This window comes from Suillus plorans, assembly GCF_016647745.1.
Source record: "Suillus plorans strain S12 chromosome Unknown HD556scaffold_6, whole genome shotgun sequence".
NCBI lineage: Eukaryota > Fungi > Basidiomycota > Agaricomycetes > Boletales > Suillaceae > Suillus > Suillus plorans.
Genome location: NW_024537390.1, coordinates 371,908 through 391,481, shown reverse-complemented (window position 1 = coordinate 391,481; position 19,574 = coordinate 371,908). Strand labels below are relative to the sequence as shown.

Genomic DNA, 19,574 nt, shown 5'->3' with positions numbered 1-19,574 from the left:
TGTATGGGAACAGTGCGGTAAGCTTCTGATACATCTCTGATGGCGATCTGTGAGCCGGGCGGCAGACGACTGATTTTAAGTGCTGTGACGTGGAAAGTTCCCCAGGTACTGGGAAAATTGTCTGGATTGATGTATGAATTGATGGATACGTTGGGAAACTTCGGGGATACGATGTGAGGAAATGAATAGTCCTGAATGATACGGTAGCGTCCTGGGCGACCTGGCTTAGGGATGATGGAGAAGGGAGACGATTGAAAGGGGCCGATGAGTTCTTCGACTTCTTTTGCTCGCATCGGTCCGATATATCTTCCTTTTTTAAGCTCAGTTTGCACAATGGTGAGGAATTCTCGTTGATATGTAACAATGGATTGCTTGTTCGGCGGAATCTGCGTGACTCTAATACTAGGAATATCGAGACGAAAGCCTTGACGTAACCCATCCGGAATGTGAGAGTACCTGCCCAAAAGACCGACTGATGCCAGCCTCGAAGTCCACACCTCCGCATCATACGGGGTAAGCGCTTTATGCTCTCTGCGCTCGAGGGCACGTCTGAGCTCCATGAGTGGAGGCACCACATCCAGAACAGAAATGTCGTCGGTCGTGTGTGACCTCTGAGCATCCGTTGACGTGTTGCCAATCGCTGCAGATGGCCTTGCCGTCTCGCATCGTGAGGATCTTGCCAATGCGTGCGCAAAGAGTTTCGAATGCATCGTCCCAGGTTCTGGACGCTTTGCACTCGATAATCCTGTGAGGATTTCGTCCGAGGCAAACGGCGCAAGCGGAGAGGACTCCTCCGCTTGCGCCCGCACGAAAATCCTGACATGGTTTCTTGGCCTTGCTCGCGTGCTCTGGTGAATGAGCACGCTTGGTTGGCTCTTTCCAGTCACGATGTCTCGAAGAGGAACTGACGTGTTGGTCAGTCTGCAGCGGGCGATGTGATGCGTAGCATGAGGCATGTAGCATGTAGCATATAGTGTGGCATGCAGCATATAATGTGCGATGTGCGATGCGCATCGTGTAGCAAGTTATGTATGACGTGCAACATGCGGCGTGTAGCAGGTTTGACATATTTGTTTTGATTTTAAATGAAATAAAACAGGAAAAACGAGATGGTTAGCTTGATCGTTACTTGTCATTTCAAGCGAATCCTGACCTTGTAATCACGTTCGTTGTCTCTCTTGTTGCGCTCATCCCAATATACTCTGTCCCTCGTGTCTTTGAGAACCTTCTCATTGACGTCTGAAAGATCATATGGTCCGACAGAGGACTTTGCTGCGATATGCCACCGTTTCCGTTGCTCTGCCTGGTAGACCAGGAGCGACTTCTGAGCTATGGGGTCTCTGAGTGAGCGAAACTTGTGAACTTGAATGTTCATCCAGAACCGAGCCATCATCCGGACTCTGTCTTGCGGCCAATCTGCCTCCTATATTGCCGTCAAAAAGCGCGGACAGGCTTGACAGAACTCTTCAAAAGGTAAATTTTCGTCGTTAATCACCGAACGTGCGCTTCGCGTAGACGCTGAAGAGACCCAGGCTGTGGAGCCATCAGCCAGAGTCGAAAGAATCATGGCGTCGTCATCAATCGTCTTCTTTATACTAGCTTCGTCCAAGCCGTCGTTAGTGAAATACCATAATTCCACGTACTCGCCTTTGTCCAGTTTCTTTAGAGCGTAAGAACATGGTGTGATGGCCGGTTCGTCTGGTATTCCAGTCTCGAGAATGGGAATGAATTTGTATTTGTTCTTTTTCCTCTCTTCTTTGCGCGCCGCTTCCTCTTCCTCAATCCTCACTTGTTCAAGCCGCTCCCGCTCGTCTTCGTCTATCCTTTGATGCTGTTGCTGACGTTCCCTATCCTCATCTACTTGCTGTTGCCAAAGCACTTTGATTGCGTCGTTGTTCACTTCCCAGATGTTCCGAAGCAATTGCATTGCTTGTGCTTCGGTCGTGTTCTCATTGACTAGCTGAGCGCGGATGTTCGCAAAAACCTCCGATGCGTAGTCCGGGCAAATGTTGAGATTTGGGTCGTTTCGTATCCTCGGCATTTTAGATGTAATAATCAAAATTCTGGTATACGGAAAGAATGCGACGAACGGAGAGCGTAGTCTAGGAGCGGAGTGGTTGCGAGTACTAACGTTGTAGTAGGAAGCAAGAAGGTGGGAAAACCAAAAGAACCGTTTCGCCACATAGACCTAATTCTATCTATGTCCTCGTGCCTCGGACTCAAATAGAATACAAAATTAGGACCTCAGTGACGGAATTTGAAAACTTAACGGCTCCTGTGTCCTATCATCCACTCACTCAATATTTTCACCTGTACCTAGTCCCCGATACCGCTATGTAGTAACTGCTCAGTAGCTAAGCGCACAATTTCTAGCATTGTTTTGGCAGGCCTTCATTTGACGGGTCCTGCAGAATATCACAATCAAAACCACTGGCACCTTTTCACTGGCAGCCTTACAAGTTTTGTTGTTTTGTTGTTCGGTGACGCGCGTCAGCCCGCAGGAAAAGATTTTGGTGAGCAAATAAATTTTGAAATATAATTATGGCCCTTTCCTTGCAGGTTCAACCAACCTATACTAGTTATCAATAATACTCGCTAACTGACGTTGTGTGAGTATCGTGTCTTGACTTCCACTGTGTTCTGGATTCGTCAGTGCGTTGGAAATAGGCCTTGAAGCAACCACTAAGTATTGTCATGTCACTATTTCTGGCTTAGTTTTAGTGCTCACCCTACTCGATTATTGTTCAGCCTCCAGATACCATGGTTTGGTGTTGCTGATGCCCTCATGTCTGCAATTTTGGTATGCAATAGTCTCGTGGCGATCGAAATAACCGCCCTAAATTAGAGTACTTCATTCGCGTGGATGGAACGTGTTTATAATACTATTCATAAGTTCAAGTCCATTCTCGGAATCCTCTGCGCTGTTAGCGAGAGTCATAATGTGGCTCTTTCGCCTCACAAGTTTGTAAGTTGATTGCCAAGTCCTGTGTGTGCCAGTGCCACAGGCTACAAAAATGCTGTGGTAATGTCCGTGCGCGTCGTCCAAAATTTCCTCTTCCTCGATTCAAATAATTTATTTACATAATTTTCAGGTGAACCGTACACCTTCAGGCTATTTGCGAGAAGGAATTAGTTCAGCCCAAGGTCTCTCTCATAGCCAGACCATGCAGAAGGAGGACGGTTGCTCTTGAGTTCCTGCAATGTGGGTTACCTCGGCCTTCTCTACCCGTACCATACAACACATATATACTCCGCCATGCGGCCATCCCTGTCATACAACGCTTTCACCTGCACGGAGACAGTAGTGACAGTGCTGCCACCCCTCCTTCCAACCCTTGAGTCGGCGGCATTCAGCATCTGGCAAGAGCCCCCGTCCAGACCCAAGTCCGACGGCCTGTTAATTTATTCCAATTCCGGCGGCACACAACATCCACGACCGCTCCTCTCTGCGTCCATTAACCATGCTCGATGTCGTGACCAACTTCCCGCCTCCATCTTCACCAGCTCCAGCAGCTTACTCATATTGAACGGCAGTGACGTATCTGCCTGTATGGCACCCACCACGTACGATCTGTTCAAGCTACAATTCAGCATCGAACACAATGTAACGTAATAATAATACTACATACATCACCGTACTCTCTTTCAGAGGTTCCACTCGCCCACCTGTCTTCAATATGTCGCACATCTTATCAAGAGGCGTATTCCGGTGGTGCCATAGGTTATAAGCCCGCATGTACTGCGGGCGAGGGGGCGTTGATGCTAATGATGGCGCATCGAATTCCGGCGGCGTAGGTGATGATATCACCTTAATACTACCCGCCCTTTGACTGGGTGGATCGACTGAGCTAGTATACTGGGTCGGGTCAAGTTCCTTGTTGCCAGCTTTGGCCAAGTTCAGGAGCTTCAGGTGCACCATCAGTGCTGCATGCGCATCATTCGCCGCATCTTGATGGGTATCATTAGTCAAAGTTTTCCTACATCACGTTGGGGAGCTCACAATGCACCATCTTATTATTCAGGTCTGCCTCCCAATTACTGGTGCGCTCTTTGCTCTTCACTAAATTGCACATGAGGTACATAGCAACCATCTTGGCGAGACTGACTACTCGTCGCTTGTACATGCTAGAGAAAGTATCATCTGCGACATGTGCAAGTGCACCAAGTTCGACGAGTCCTCGGGTTGTGATCCCAAAGTCACGATACAATTTTTCGCCATCATCTACCAGTTTGCATCAGGTGAATCACAGTCCATACGTTCAAGCTACGCACTGTGGATGTTCGCTCCTGTCTTTACAACGTTTGGCGACTCAATTACCTCCTTGCGGGCCATTAATAGACAGCATCTATGACACCACTAACTGATTGGGCTTACCAAGACCCTTTCCGGAAACCCTGCCACACAACCAAGTATTCAGGCGGCAGCAGACCATAACTATGAGACGACGTACGTTTCATTTGGCTTACCTGGATCAGCAAGATAGTCGATTTGTCGCAAAGTTGTACCAGTGCTGTTCGTCGTTCCTGTGCACCAGAATTCCAGAGTACACGCCACTCGAGGTCAAATCCAAGGGGACTATAGTAGCAGGCATAATCACAATGGACGCTTCGGTGCTGCATTTGCAATAACAGTTACAGTTTAACATACCTTTCAAGTGTTTGAACCAATTTATTGGCTTCATCCTCGCAGCGCGTGTAGACAACGGCGGGCGAGGGGGTGCAGTAATTCGCGTAGGAGTAGTTTGGCATTTGGGAGGCTGCTTCGGCAAAGGACTCAGATTTCGACACTGTAACTCGACTACCTTTTCCTTTGTAATATTCGGGCATTCTCCCTCCGGGACCTGAGCTTCGAGCTACTGCCATACTGGTACTGTTGTGTAGTTCTGTTTTGTTGATATCGCTACCCATTTTCTTCGGAACAATTCCCCGTCTAACTCTAGTAAGGATCTACACTCGGCTATGCGGTTGACCATCAGAAACTGACCTTGATGTTCCGGTCTCCATAGTGTTTGTGTGATTCAGGGATTTTTTCGGTACTTTATCAGGTCGCAGCGCGACGCATTCTGTACTTCTCAGGTTCTCGTCGAGATTTTCCACTTTGCTATTCGATTTAGACAGTGCAGAAGTGAGGGCGATTTTACGTCTGGACTGCGCCAAAAAGAATGGGTGAATTCTATGTATCGACACATTGAATTCAAAGCATATAACCAGCTATAAGACGCGTACGGCTTGGGTTGCTTCTCACACAAGTCCTTTGCACCCTTCAGTTTCTTCTTCCCTGAAAACAGGTTACCCTCGAATATCTCGATTGAACTGTCAGAATCCACTGTGTCGTCAAGGTCGCCAAACGCTTTCCGTGGCTGTGAAGTGTCATGGACCTCTGAGTTGGTACGTTTTCGAGTGGGTGATTGGAGAATACTTTGACGATAGACTACCCTTGTACTAGAAAGGACGCAGTTTTTTGTCGCCATTCTGGTAAGTCCGACCGGGGTGGAACGGTCTTGCCAAGGCCAAGTTGAATCAGACGCGTCTAGACGCGCCCTGTCACGTGATCGGGAATGATCGGAAATGAAAGCCAAATATACATACACTCATCATTGTATGATTCTTCAACATCTTCTGCGATTTCATTAATACATAATATTATGGTTTGAGTTCTATGTCCAGGTGAGTCGTACAGTAAACATTAACGCAATCCTTTCAGGGAAGCTGCGCATCAGAAAAACAACTGGCCCGCGGTGGAGTAACGATCACATGACAGCACACCTGACATGTCTTAGTTATGCCAATACATAATAATTTGATCGATCATAAATGAGATACTTTTTGGATTTAATTCTTCACTTTTCCCCGTTATCTTTGGTCTCCTTTTCACCGAGCATCCGCTGGACAATTCGTCAAGTTCATTTCAACAGGTGAATGACTAGCCCAATTGAATGTCAGGCAATACTTATTGATGTGCATTGTTCGGTCTAGCAGTTTTTTCCGTTTGAGTCGGAGCTGCACGTTGGCAACAAACCAGGTTGGAGTAATGGCACACATATCTCAGATATCCGGGACACCATCGTCCCTTCCCCAAGATTATGCCATTCTATCTCGTTTTGCTGCTCCCCTTTCACAAGAAGCTCAGGAAGAACCTGAAGCTTCTTCTATCAGGAACGACCAGGAAGAGCATGGTGAAGAGGATGGCTTGCTTGCATCACGGAGGCAGGTTAGGCGCACCAGCTTCCCTGCATCGTATATCCTTCCGCCGCAACCGTCCATGAAAATAATTCCCCAAGTATCGACTGTCCTTCAGCCAACTGAGAACACACCCCTCCTGGCGCCATTAATCCCGCTTATTCGGGAGAATGTGGACTTTCCTAGTGATGGACACGAACCTAGTACCACTCAAATGTACTGGGAAGAATTTTGGATCTTGTTGAAATACACCTTGCCTGTCTTTGGGTGAGTTCATACACCAAATGTACTGTCAACTGACCCAAACCTTTTCGTCAGCACACATGTTTTTGAGCACAGCATGATATTGTCATCTGTGATCTCCATCGGCCATATTTCAACTGTCGCTCTTGCTGCCGCAACTATTGGGTTCATGACGGCTAATGTCACCGGTCTGAGCATTATTCATGGTCTTGTTTCAACCTTAGACACAATGCTTCCCGGGGCTTGGACTTCTGATCAACCGCACCTTGTTGGACTGTGGACGCAGCGCATGAGTGAGTATGATTGTTTTTTTGATGCTCGCTACTTACCATTCGTTATTAAAAGCGGTTGTCGTGGCTGTTACACTTATAGTAAGTCGTCGAATTCCGTTGAATGTGTTTTTCACTGAATCATCGGCTTATTAGCCTATGTTTGTTATGTGGTTTAATGCGGAGCCTGTCCTGCTTTTACTGAGGCAAGAACCGGAGGTTGCGCGGCTTGCTGGTATTTACTTGAAATGGGCCTCGTTAGGTCTGCCGGCCTATGCATTCAACTGCATTTCCCGGTAAGCTTGGCTTCCTTCACTTTTAAACCATCGTCCTAATTGGCACGTTAGCCGATATTTCCAGTCCCAAGGTATGTAGGTCTGTAGCTCGATGCTCACCATTAATTCCCGTCAAGGTCTCTTCGCTGTGCCGACTCGTATCATCATGTCGGTGGCACCTATTAACGTGGTTTTGAATTATCTGCTGGGTGTGTTTTGACGATCAGAGTTTGATCATCTCACACTTACGCGTTCGCTGTAGTATGGGGTCCGGAACCAATCAGATTAGGTTTCATTGGCGCCCCGATAGCGTCATCGATTTCCTACAATCTTGTGTCGATAGCCTCTGTTATCTACGGCATTTTCTTTGTTGAGAAGACTGCCTGGCATCCACTGTCACGGCGGTCCTTTACTTCCTTAGGTCTTCTTGTTCAGCTTGGGTTAGGTGGCGTTGGTGAGTAGCTGAGGCAATATTGGACGTTCCCAAGCTCATTCGAAACTACTTATCTCCAATGTAGGTCAGGTTGCTTCAGAGTGGTGGTCGTGGGAACTAGTCGGGCGTACGTACTTTTCCTTGGTTGTCGTCGGGAGAAAACACGCTGAATCTCGATCTCACAGTTGCTGCTAGCTTGTAAGTGTTACGTTCCTGCATGATCGAATTAACCGACGTTCTGTATATAGACTTGGGCCAACAGCGTTGGCAACCCAATCAGTTCTTTTATCGACCTGTTCATCCACTTTTCAAGCCGCATTTTCTTTGGGTATTGCGACCTCTGTCCGGTTCGTTCCTGTTCTGTGCGGGTGGCATATTGTTTCTAACTGAAACCAGTGTCGGAAATCTTCTTGGTGAAAAGAATGCAAAGCGTGCTGGAGTTTCCGCGAATACAGCTATTCTTCTCTCTGCTGTAGCAGCAGGATTCTTTAGGTTTGTTTTACTTCACTTGCCTTCAACGCTGCTTTTTGAGACCTTGCCAGTGTCGTTTTGTTGGTTTTCCGCAAGTCATGGGGTTATTTATTCAACGACGATACCGGTGTGTCCGAATACCACGATAGCAAAAGTTACACCCACTCACCGTATGGCTCACTTTGACACAGAGGTCGTGAGACTTGTGGCATCTATCCTGCCATTAGCGGCTTTGTTCCAAGTGCCTGACTTTGCATGCGCTATCACATCAGGAATACTGAGAGCTAGAGGCAAACAGGTACGCGCTCTGCCATTCTACGGTGGTCATCTGGCTGACCGGTCCTTATCAGTTCACTGGGGCTCTACTCAATCTTAGGTAAATTGTCAAATCCACTCATTTGGTTCGATGTCTACTTATGCGTTCTTCAGCGCCTACTACGTCATTGGGATTCCCCTTGGATTGTGGCTTGCCTTCAAGCAAGACATGCAACTGGCAGGGCTTTGGGGTGGTCTCACCGTTGCTCTACTTTATTCGTCAACTCTTGGCATTTGGCTCTGCATTAGAACGGATTGGAAGAGGGAAGTGGAGAAAGTAGCTGAGCGCCTTGCTGTAGACAAGAAGTGCCGCGATGCGGACTCTGAACATCTGGTGCAATGATTGGTGAGCTAGTTGATGACGCATATTGGCCAGGAGGTGGCGTAGTGCAGTCCATTCATGTCTTTAACGACCTTATGAAGCTTACTTGAACTCAATCCCCTTGTGGGAAACTCATTATCAGACTGTGCCTCGTCTAGCTGTGCTTTCAAGTGTGAACACATGACGACTCTCCAGATTCGTCCCTTGATACCCAACTTCCTGAGACTGCTTCTTTTCGAAGCCTTGTCAGAATGTCAACTTGGGTGTTGAGCGGTTCGGTGGAGGCACCATCCCTTTTTACTGGCGCCCGAGTCGGGCTGGGTAGTGACCTGATGGTTTGATCAACGGAGCAACGTCACTCACGCACTTTCTCATGGATGTCAATCAAATGGAAATAGGTGACTCGAGGAAGCACATTCAAAATGAAACTCTGCGTTGAACAAGGGTCAATAGTAGAGTTCGGCGTGCCAGACCTACCCCATATTGCATCAGGTCTGAGTGACGAACATTCAAAATCAGGACAATCCCGAACACTTGTTTCACCTTCCACAACTAACTCTGGTTACCCGATGCGTTCCTGTGTCGCAGCAGCTGCCTCCACGATTCGCTTGCACTTTGTATTCTCACCGCTCTCGTACATGCGTTCTTTTATACTAGCCGAAGCTGGCGGTTGCTGTCTTGCGATGCTACGCTTCTGCTTTCCTTCTAGCGTAAAATTCTGCTTTCTCACCAGTGTCGTACGGGTGTTCTTTACAGCGGAAGCTGGCGGTTGGCGACGCTGCAGGCAAAACTGCCCCAATTCGAAGATGGGATTTTCCTGATCAGTGGCGGAGAACTCCTTTTTAGTACGATTTGAGGATAACCGATTAGGTCAAAAACTTGGTTGTATAAGTACCCCTTAAAAAATTGCTAAAATACGTCAATCGCTTCCCCTGATGCCGTTAAACCTTCTAGCGCTAAATTTTCATCAAGTGTCGAGGTCATTACTTCCGTCGGTATACCCAAAAACCTCGGACACCGCACACACAAACATTGTTCCAAAAATACTGGGAAGAATATCGGAGGAGTAGTTTTTAGTCGTATTTTCACTGGCACCCTGGGCGGCTACCGTCCTCATCCCGTCATCGGTTGCTTCGACGGCGATAAGAATACGGCTTGAGCTACTTCGACGGTCACAGATCTTATCACTGGATCAGGATAATCTGTAAGCTCTTCGTCTTCGTCTTCCCTACCCAAAAACTATCGCACGATGAGCGAAGAGATATAAATATGCACAACGGTCTGCAATTTCAGTATCTAATCTTATACTAATGTTCGCAGCAGAAAGCTTAACGTTCCCACCGATGGAAGACGACATGACATTGGAAGGACTGGATTGATGCTACCTATATCCACGACCCAGCCAACCTAGGCGGGTCTTGAAGTTTCAAGAGCTTCAATACGGCTATCATAGGATAATGCAAAACTCCGCGAACCACCCACATCATCGTCCCCTGGCTTGGTTGCGGAGATACCCGCTTCGGGGCTTCTGATCGGCCCATGTCAGGAAGCCGCTCACCGCAAGAATGGTATTCAATCGGGTTACTCCTGAGAGTTCAGGGATGCTCGCGTAATTAACGGTGCAGGCTGAGTCTCTAATTCACCTTCGGTCTTTCGGCCGATCTTGAAGCAGTTTGAGCAAAGGACGACAGTGACCTTTAAGAAATTATCTAGAGCCATAAAATCATCATTCTAGTCAGAAATAACACATCTAGATTGTCTAAGTATGTACCGCCATAAAACCCCAATGGATACAGTATCTGTGATCATACAAGCCTATTGATTATACTTAGTTTGGTACATGCGAGGAGAGATTGCTTTCGATACAGTGTCTGTCAGGAGTCGATAACAGAAAAGAGATAAAACTATCAGAGTTTTGAAATGGCGGGTTGCATTTTGTTGAGATATGCTGAAGCGACTACACTGCCTGTTTTTTTGTTAATGACCTAAGCAGAGAAACTCATTAATCAATCGTCAATTAATTGTCCAAGAAAACAAACCTCGCATCGAGCGCTCATAATGCGGCCGCCCATAGCGATTGAAGTGCTGATGATACGCAAACACGACCCACTAGTGATAAGAGTGAGTGGGTACCGATGAGAATTGGTCACACCAACGTACACTGATCCAGGGGAGTGGAAGATGATGTTCATCGACTGAGTGACTCCCACTCCATTAATGTTTTGTATCAGTCCCAGAGCCACCAATGGAGTGCTACAGCAGCTATGGTAGTCTGTCAGAACATCCCAAAAAGCATCAAATCACTTCGTACTGACTTGTCGATCAAAAACGCCAGACAACCTCCATGGAGCATTCCCGCGCCATTCAGCATGCCTAGGCGACTTATGAGTACTCCCTAAATGTGCCTCGTGCACGTTAACGTACTTTTTGAAACAATAATCTCTGCAATAGTCGTTGCCTCCATACGACCTTGTTTTTCGTGGCTTTCGTGGGCACTGATGTCGATGAACTTCACTGCCTTGGCAACGGAATGACCAAAACAGTGCTCGTCACCAGCCCCGTATGCAATGAACGTGTTGAGGATGAGTTGCTTAACGTAGGGGGATACATTGCCCTGTATCTGAGATGCATCCCCACAGTTGGCCAAGTTCTTGGGGTCTACCCATACCTTGCGCGGTGGTGGGTATGAGGATGTGCCGCCGTAGATGGAAGAGGATGAAGAAGAGGAAGGGGTATATGACTCATAAGTAGGAGAGGGACTGGCGTAAACGGGAGATGGTCTAGAAGACATGATTCGACTTAACAGAGACACGGTTAGTTGAACGGATTGGCACACCTTGGCAAACGAGGACCCGATATTTATCGAATGGCTTGACCCACATCAAGACTTTCGCTCGGCTATATTTAAATTAGTTTTGCTGGCGTAATGAGATCTAGGCATGTTTTGAGCAAACTTCTTGATGCGGCTTTGAACTGGTTGTTGGCAGTTCTCAGATCTCCGTACCAGGTTGAGTAACACGCTAAGTGTGGAAGATCTCGTAATCCACGTGAGTTTGAATTGGAGTGCAACCAGGGATGCGGCAGTGAGTTTCCTGTGAATCCGAGAGTTGGGCCACCATCACTGGGTCAAGTCATTGGCGAAATTATATGTACGTACTGATGGATAGGGTACCCTCCAGATTTCATTGATGGTCCAGAGTCTCAGCTCAGTTTACAGCAAAAAACAGCAATTTGCAAGACACCGTCACGAGAACTTTTGGAAAATTATCAAAATAGCTGGTAGCTGTGTACATGTTCGTCTTCAACTTCCTAATTCTGGGGGATCCACATAGCGAATTCCCAAGTTGAAGATGCGGCCACGTTGAGGTGACGAAGACTGTGAGACCCGGCGGAAAACAGTTGAAAGAAAGAACGTGTGAATCACTTGCTTGACTCCTGGACATTTTTTTCGGACCAATTCACCAAGGCTGTCCTCAAGATCCGCAGCATCGATAGATGTAGACCAACTACAGGAGTCAGGGTACTAAACGGGTACTCCAGAGAATGCAGGTTCAATGATGGTCGAGATCCTCACTGGCAGGAGACCCTAGGGACCTCAGGCTTCTTCGAGGGAGCCCGGTATTCTATGGTCAGTCATCCTCACGTCAACATCCCCCGGTTCACAGCTTCGAATTCCTTTCATCGCAAATGGCAGGGGTATCCTCCGACTCCGACTCTCTTCGGTTGCCACTGGCTTAGTGAGACATGGTCGCTCCAGTACACGATTATGTTTGTAATTGGCTACCTGAAATACAAAGTGCAGACTGTACAGTGTCAACGATCAGTGAGTACCAGGACATAACGTTTCGAAGCGACGTTGGTACCAAAACGTAAGGTAGTAAACAACTGGTAGATAGTGAATCCGTAATATGACACGACTTCCAGATAAGCTATGCACAGAAAACAGCAGACCCTCAATTGCAAGCTTTAGGTTTAATATTTCAGTTTGGAAAAGTCCGTTGATCTTGCACTGTGATTCTGATGGAGATGTTCTCCATTTAGGATCGATTGGTCTTAACTTTGGCAGGAGTATAATAGATAACCTAATCTACCGCAGCACCCTTGCAGGCATTGTAATATTGATTGACATTGAAGACGCAATTTTTTGTCAAGGTTGAACTGGTGCTGTTGTCAGTCAAGAGATAGCTGAATGATCTCAGTCTGTTTGAAACGCGGGAGTTACGGGCGCCACTTACACATGTTGAGGCGACGTCGGGGTCGAGTTCATCCTCAGTGGACAAGGAAAGCCGCAACATCGCGCGTTCGTCAAACTTGCATATTATACAGCTTAATACACAGCACACATAGCTTGAACAATATCTCACGACTGACTCCCCGTCCTGCGGGAAAGCTTTAGTTACAGTCAAACAAAGTGCCATTAATCCCATTTCACAGGGTCGGAGATTAGCTCAGATGTACGAAGGGAAACAGAGGGGAACAGATGAAAATAGACTGACCGTGATGAAGGTGTCCAGAGATGTCCCCGGGCCCCTCGGTGACTGACCGCGGGGAACTGCAGGGACATTCAGAATATGGGTCCTGCTTCGCTTGCTCATGCGAGGGGAGTAAACCCAGAGTGACCTGAAGTAACTGACAAATGGTTGACGCTGCTTACAATGAATAATGATCAATATTGCGACGCCGCATTTCGCGCATTTTTTTTTTGCCAAAAGTGGATGTGACTGATTGAAGGCAAACAGGATACAGCGCTATGGCTCATACCGAGACACGCGGCCGGCATATCGCAGCGTCGCATCGGTTTTGAGGGGGAAAAAAGGGTGGCATACCTCATAAACAGGGGCGGATGGAAGTTCGCGGGGACCAAGTGAGAGGTTCTGTGAGACTCGCCGTCTTTTCGACTTGGACACGAAAAAGATGTACTCGGATAGCCTCATGCGAAGATGTAAAAAAAACGGTGAACCGGTCGAGCGCAAGAATTTTCAGGGATCTGGAGGGCTTGCATGCCCGCTTGCAGTTAGACAAAAAGGTGACACAGGTTAACTAGTAAGCCTCCTCTAGGGCCAGTACTAGGTACGTTAGATAACCCGTTAAGGCAACCATTATTTCTGGCATTTTCAATGCTAAGGTAGTTGGCTAACAAATTGGGCAAAAATTGGAGGTGACGCGCGTCGTGTCCTCCAAGTACGCGTCCTCAAGCCCTAATTCAAACCACCACAAGTACAACATGGAAACGTCGTTTGCATTAACTGGCAAGGGCTACGTGATCGTAGCCGCCGACACTACTGCAGCCCGATCAATTGTCAAGATGCAGATCGACCAAGACAAAATCAAGGAGCTCAGTCCTCATCTTCTCATGGCGTACTCGGGTGAACCAGGTCAGCACAAACCTGATATGACCATTTCAATGTTTTTGAAAATGCAAACTTGACACAGGTGATACCGTCCAGTTCGCTGAATACGTCGAGCGCAATATTCGTCTGTACCAAATCCGTAATTTGTATCCTCTTCGCCCAGCCGCGGCCGCATCCTGGATCCGCCGTTCATTAGCGGAATCTCTGAGATCACGAAACCCGTACTCAGTGAACTTGCTGCTAGGCGGATATGACGCGTCCTCGCACACACCGAACTTGTATTGGATTGATTACTTGGGAACAGTGGTGGAAGTACCATTTGCTGCGCATGGATATGGTAGTTACTTCGCTCTGAGTTTGCTTGACCGGTACGTTGTTGGTCCTTATTGTGATTGTGATGCTTTATCTCGGTTCCTCAGTTCCTTCTTTCTTATTACTTGATAAAACGGTGTGCTGACCACTTTTATTTAGTTACCATGATCCAGAAGCATCCCTGGAAGAGGGTCTTGCTAATCTGAAACGTTGCATCGATGAGGTGGCGAAGCGTCTGGTGGTTAATCCAGGCAAATACAAGGTCAAAGTAGTTGACAAAGACGGTATTCGAGAAGTCGAGATATAATATCCCCCCCTGGCAATGTGTACTGTAATGTGCTACCGCCATCTCCTTCTGTCTCTGTATATTTCTATTTCCATCTCTACAACTCAAACCAGAAAGACACTACCCTCTACTCGGTCCCCTCCAATGATACGCTCCGTCTTCTTCTCGCATGTAAGTATCTTCCGAATCCGTGAAAGTGCACCTTCGTACTGTACCACATCCTGGGGAAACATAATGATTTGGACTGCTTTCTCGATATCCGACCTTCGAATTCTAGAGCCCCAAATACTCTCACAGTAGGTATCCACAAGCCTCACCCTCTCCAGGCTCGCCATTCTATTGACACAAAAGACCGCCGCCACAGACCCTGCACTCAGGAACGTTGCCTGACCTACGTACAGAGTGCGAAGACTGGGAATCTCTGGGAGTAATGGCATCACTGAATTGTCCGAATCAACGGAGAAAGTGATGTTAGTGACTGTGATATCCTGAATGTTTGACCAGGTGCCGAATATTCTACACAGGCGGCTTGCTATGGGCGCGACGATCTTGAATTTTCCCGTCAGACTTCTTCACCCAACATTTTTAGAATGCACGCACTGCGGTGGAAAAGTGGTGATCAGGGTCAGGTCCGGTCCACCGAAATACGCGGGGACTAGAGAATACAATTTCGGCAGCAACATTGTATTAGGGCGATGCACCTCTGGGAAGACATCCACATTATTTACTCACTTGGCAACAGACAGTGCCTCTTCGAACACATGGTGGCTTGTATCCCGTGAGTATGAATGGAGTCTCAGACAAAGAACCTCCAATGGGATCTGCTTCTGCCCTTGCCCCAGTTTCTCAGTACGATCGCGACACCTGCACAACGCCTCACGAAGATGCTGCCAGACGTCTGATCTCGTAAACTTGCCTGTTAGGTCGACCGTCACCGAGCGCAGCGCCACCTTCGCGTTCTCCCCCATCTGCGCAAAAAGCCTTAGTTGCTCTGGAGAGCGAAAGTACAAGTTCCTATAAAGCCATTCCACGCCAGCGTTGTGAAACTGGTGGTTGACACACAGGATGTTGCTTGGGACGGATCCAAAGGAGAGTGTGTATGCGATTATGAGGAGTAAGATCTCATGCGGCAGATCGTCTAGAGTCGCATGCATTGGGACTTTCAGACTCTGGGCACGTTCAGGCTGAATGAAACGAATGAACGGTAGCTGGGCTTGAGCCTATCGGCAATCGGATATCACAGTGTGGGAGTTGTTAGTCACTGGGAACGGAGCCTTTGAAAAGGCAAAACCTTACGCGCCTCGCAGAATCAAAGTAGGCAAACCAGTACTTTCATGAGCGAATGGGGTAGAATTTTCATTCCGAGAAGTAATCAGCAGCTTAAACTTATGGCCGCTCATCTTGTCCCTGGTAGATAACCCCAGTTGCACCTGTGTGCCCAGATTCGGTAATCCTAGTGTATTCAGCCTGAAATTGGCCTGAGACCACAAAACATGTGGAACCGCGAAATCAATCACTATCTAGCTCAACCTACAAATCACAGAGTCAATCGAGTAAACCCTGAAAAATACTACAATGTAACTTACCACATTGGCCATTTTGCCCTTTGCCCGTGTCGCTGCGGCCCGTGTAGAGGACCGCCCTGACGGCGCGAAACTCAATGTGCCCTGTCCTGACGACGCCTTCCCTTTCGTACCTGTCTTCTTCGCAAGAGTTTTCTTTGCGGGTTGACTAGAGTTGGGCAGTTTTAGCATGTATGGTGGGAGTCAGAACATAGCCGGAACCAACCTCAATACTGCAGCACGATTTGTCTTCTTGGTAACTTTTGGTGGTGCTTCGTCTTCCTCCTCATCGTCATCTTCATCTAATTCCATGACTTCCTCAGATTCACTCTGCGGTGATTCCAGTCAGCGCCCCGTGTACCGTATCATAGTTTGTAAACTCACAGCAACAGCCTTCTTTCCTCTCCCTTTCTTTGCTGGTGCAGCCTTTTTCACGGGTGCAGCCTTCTTCTTTTTCGGAGGGGGTATGGGTTCGTCAAAATCTGACCCACCATCTTCCCCGCCATCGACTTCCATGAGCATCGAGTCGGCGTCGGAGTCCGCTTGGGCGGAGGCTTTTTCTTTGCCCTACATTATGGTATGAGGTGCAAGTTTCACGGGGTGGGTGGGGCCAACGTCGAACACACCTTTCCCTTGGCTGTCTTCCCCGTCCTTGCTTTTTCTAGGTACTCATGGTTGTGCTGCTCCTTAAGTTTGACGAGCTACATAAAGCAGCTTGAATTCAGTAAAAAATTAAAATGAAGCCTAGAACGTACAACGTCATCTAGCTCTTCCTCATCTACCTCTCCATTCTCCTGTACGCCTTTCATGAGCGCGCGTAGAGCATTCGAGACATGTCTACATGAGCTCACAATATTAGCACGATGAATCGAAGTAGGACAAAGAGAGTGACGACATCAGAATATTCGTGACATCATCAGGCCTCTGATAAAAAATCCCGAAAACGCAAAGCAACACTCACGTATGTATAGCCCACCCATCATCCTTTTCTACAAACATTCTAATTGCCTCATTCATACCCGCTTCACCGAGGACCTGCAGCTCTTGCGCCGCCAAATACTCTTGTACCAATGTTTGCACGCGAACTTTCGCCAATTTTTCGCTCGTCGTAAGGTCTGGATCGTCAATGGATAGTTCGGGCTGGTCCGCAGAGGTCGCGGTACGGGAGGCAGCGGAGCGGGCTTTGGATCGGTGGAAAGAAAGCACGTCGCGTGGGTTTGCAATTCTCCCAGTGAACTCTTGTCCGAATCGGATGGGATTGGACATTGCAGGGACGTTAGTGGTGTCGACCTACCAATAGTAGTGTCAGTATGGGTGCGGTCTGCATATTCTGTATCACACTATGTAGAAGGATAGATCAACGGACCTTGAGCCGTACAAGCGGCAGCATACGTGGGAGCTCCTCTTCACCTTCTTCCACCGCGTGCGCATTGCGCTCGTCCCATAACTGGTTCGCTTGGTCAATGAGAGCGTTTACCTAAATTGTACAGTGAGTCAGCAACCTACACGCCAGGCCTAAGTGAAAACGAAAAGGGACCCACCCTTGCTCTCAAAAACTTCCCAACAGCAATTTGGTCGCTCACATCGAACCCCTCTTCTTCTGCCGCCTCCGCGAGAAAAATGTCGCCCAACATAAACGGACGTACGGTACGCAAAGGAAGAGGTTTAAGTTCAAATTCTTTGTTATGGATCTGGAGCAGGGCAACGTGCCTTTGTCACAAAATTCATTATGTTCGAGAACCAAAGGCACATCAGATACGGAAGGTGATGGTAAGACGGTGAGTCAAAAGAAAGAAATCTGGAAAGCTGACACTCACTTCTCCAATCCCTCGCCCTCGCCCAAACTTGTAGCTACACTTGACCCAGGCTGCGTGATATGGTATGGACGGCCAGCGACAGGCTCAGGCACGATACGGCAGTCGTGCTCATGGCCCCAGACGACGAGGTCGATACAGTCGTCGAAGAGGCCTTCTGGTACAGCTGGAGTTGGAGGGTGGGGAACACTACCGATGGTATTGATTATTAGTTTGAGGAACGGAAGAGTGCAGGGAAACGAATACGCAAGAGTAAAGACGTGCGAAATGATGGACTAGGTAGGATGCTTGGGCAGGGGACAATATTCGCGTACCGGTTTTGGTGCACCACAAGGACGTTAAACCAATCTTCCTTGTCGCTAGGCATGTACATCCGCACACGATTGCTGCGGAGTTCGAAGTGCATGCGTGCATCTTTGACATTGCCAACTCCATACAGTCCAAGGCGGGTTTGACCCTTGCGAAGGAGAACGGGGCGGATAGATATACCTTAGAAACAAAGGCGAGGAAAACAAACATCAGCGTCGAGTCACCGCACACGCAGAACATGAGCATACCTGAATCACTTTCTACAGGGTTCGGGTTTGACGCGCTGGATAGTGGGAGGTCGAACTTGCCCATGTAGTTTATGAGCCCCGATACAGAGAGTACATCGAGCGCACATAGAGCACCTTCCTGTTAAATGTAAATCAGTGCTCAGATGTGAGAGGCGAAGGATAGGATAAGCGCAAAGGTAACGAGGGAGGGCTAGGTTCTGAATGGTAAGAATCTATGGCAAGGAATGCGGCTTACAGGCCCAGCACCTTGTGGATCATCGTGGTTACCGTGAATGCTGAAGACGGGAATGGCAATGTTGAGATTTGAGTCTTCGTAGTTAACCGCTGGGAAGCTGAAGGCCGTGGTTATTCATTCAAAGAGATGAAGAAAATTCGAACGCACCTGTATCCCTCTGCTCGCCCGTCATCTGGATTGCTAAGAAGCTCAAGTTGAACAGGCTTGTCACCAAATGTGTACTCCCGGAGAAGTGCCATAACCTGGTATAAGCAGTCGCGTGACGGGCGGTTTTCATGAAATAGATCGCCGCCGAGTAAAATCATATCGACCTGTAGACATTTTCAGGAAAAGAGATGAATTATGAGGGATAACACGGACATCGTGCTTGACAGCAAGCTGAAGAATTTCCTTGAATGTGTTGATAGAGTCCTGACCACGAATTGGGTCGCGCTCAAGATATCCAATGTGATTGTCTGTTGCAACCAATATCCTTATGATGTCCTCCTGGTCTGGCTCAATGCTGTGAGTGAATGAGCGGGCTATGCTAGTGAGACGAGCGTACAGGCACTGCGGATTGTCGGCGGTGGTGCCTCGTTGTCTGACATGGTGTAAAGGATGAAGTCGTTGAAATGTCGACGTCTGCGTCAGGAGACTTGTGTATGTATCGTGTCAGTCGACGAGAACAACATGCAAGTAAAGCAGTTGGACGCGTCGCGTCGCGTGGTTTGTCACGCCGTCACGACGCTGCTTGATTTTAGCCCCTGAGCATTTATCGTACTTAACAGCGCCCTCGACTCGCTTACACCCGAGCGCTGATTGGCTAAAATCTGCTTTCTTGAGTGGAAAGAGTTCTCCCCGTTGCATTTTTTTCATACAAGTGCCTAATAACTGATCTCATCCCACAAAACCCACTCTACTCCGTAGAGTCTGGAATGTACCAGACTAGAAAGACCTAAGGTCTCATTTT

The 19,574-nt window shown here is 47.9% G+C and overlaps 7 protein-coding genes across 7 annotated transcripts; 2 read left to right on the top strand and 5 right to left on the bottom strand.

Moving 5' to 3' along the window:
• Nucleotides 1-1,251: 1,251 nt before the first annotated feature.
• On the bottom strand, nt 1,252-2,234 carry HD556DRAFT_799769 (uncharacterized protein). Its single transcript, XM_041311666.1, has one exon. It carries the CDS (start codon nt 2,039-2,041, stop codon nt 1,424-1,426), a length of 618 nt encoding a protein of 205 aa, XP_041165305.1. The 5' UTR covers nt 2,042-2,234; the 3' UTR covers nt 1,252-1,423.
• A 1,168-nt stretch (nt 2,235-3,402) lies between these two features.
• On the bottom strand, nt 3,403-5,471 carry HD556DRAFT_1438148 (uncharacterized protein; the record flags this gene model as incomplete). The annotated part of the gene is made up of 9 exons (XM_041305810.1): nt 3,403-3,571; nt 3,630-3,948; nt 4,001-4,222; nt 4,273-4,321; nt 4,376-4,395; nt 4,452-4,576; nt 4,649-4,930; nt 4,985-5,173; nt 5,227-5,471. The coding sequence occupies 9 exons, from the start codon at nt 5,469-5,471 to the stop codon at nt 3,403-3,405; spliced, it is 1,620 nt and encodes a 539-aa protein (XP_041165304.1).
• A 138-nt stretch (nt 5,472-5,609) lies between these two features.
• HD556DRAFT_1335098 (MATE efflux family protein) lies at nt 5,610-8,649 on the top strand. The gene is made up of 16 exons (XM_041301866.1): nt 5,610-5,915; nt 5,980-6,447; nt 6,499-6,716; nt 6,769-6,794; nt 6,849-6,988; nt 7,040-7,059; nt 7,105-7,176; nt 7,230-7,421; nt 7,486-7,527; nt 7,586-7,598; nt 7,649-7,747; nt 7,797-7,892; nt 7,943-7,998; nt 8,063-8,169; nt 8,222-8,247; nt 8,301-8,649. The coding sequence occupies exons 1-16, from the start codon at nt 5,815-5,817 to the stop codon at nt 8,527-8,529; spliced, it is 1,905 nt and encodes a 634-aa protein (XP_041165303.1). The 5' UTR covers nt 5,610-5,814; the 3' UTR covers nt 8,530-8,649.
• A 1,556-nt stretch (nt 8,650-10,205) lies between these two features.
• Nucleotides 10,206-11,367, bottom strand: HD556DRAFT_1335087 (HotDog domain-containing protein). The gene is made up of 5 exons (XM_041301865.1): nt 10,933-11,367; nt 10,824-10,881; nt 10,669-10,770; nt 10,548-10,617; nt 10,206-10,493 (listed from the first exon to the last, which is right to left on the bottom strand). The coding sequence occupies exons 1-5, from the start codon at nt 11,297-11,299 to the stop codon at nt 10,416-10,418; spliced, it is 675 nt and encodes a 224-aa protein (XP_041165302.1). The 5' UTR covers nt 11,300-11,367; the 3' UTR covers nt 10,206-10,415.
• A 2,365-nt stretch (nt 11,368-13,732) lies between these two features.
• HD556DRAFT_1228202 (nucleophile aminohydrolase) lies at nt 13,733-14,478 on the top strand (the record flags this gene model as incomplete). Its single annotated transcript, XM_041297206.1, has 3 exons — nt 13,733-13,883; nt 13,942-14,227; nt 14,331-14,478. 3 exons carry the CDS (start codon nt 13,733-13,735, stop codon nt 14,476-14,478), a joined length of 585 nt encoding a protein of 194 aa, XP_041165301.1.
• HD556DRAFT_1494144 (uncharacterized protein) lies at nt 14,232-15,611 on the bottom strand (the record flags this gene model as incomplete). The annotated part of the gene is made up of 3 exons (XM_041308851.1): nt 14,232-15,005; nt 15,058-15,112; nt 15,190-15,611. The coding sequence occupies 3 exons, from the start codon at nt 15,609-15,611 to the stop codon at nt 14,562-14,564; spliced, it is 921 nt and encodes a 306-aa protein (XP_041165300.1). The 3' UTR covers nt 14,232-14,561.
• Nucleotides 15,612-15,788: 177 nt separating this feature from the next.
• HD556DRAFT_799416 (Metallo-dependent phosphatase-like protein) lies at nt 15,789-19,323 on the bottom strand. Its single transcript, XM_041311665.1, has 16 exons — nt 19,170-19,323; nt 18,986-19,116; nt 18,773-18,936; nt 18,626-18,722; nt 18,391-18,508; nt 18,148-18,322; nt 17,837-18,022; nt 17,561-17,729; nt 17,386-17,496; nt 16,981-17,309; nt 16,775-16,856; nt 16,646-16,720; nt 16,404-16,586; nt 16,246-16,349; nt 16,044-16,188; nt 15,789-15,987 (listed from the first exon to the last, which is right to left on the bottom strand). Exons 1-16 carry the CDS (start codon nt 19,210-19,212, stop codon nt 15,967-15,969), a joined length of 2,133 nt encoding a protein of 710 aa, XP_041165299.1. The 5' UTR covers nt 19,213-19,323; the 3' UTR covers nt 15,789-15,966.
• Between the last annotated feature and the right edge of the window lie 251 nt (nt 19,324-19,574).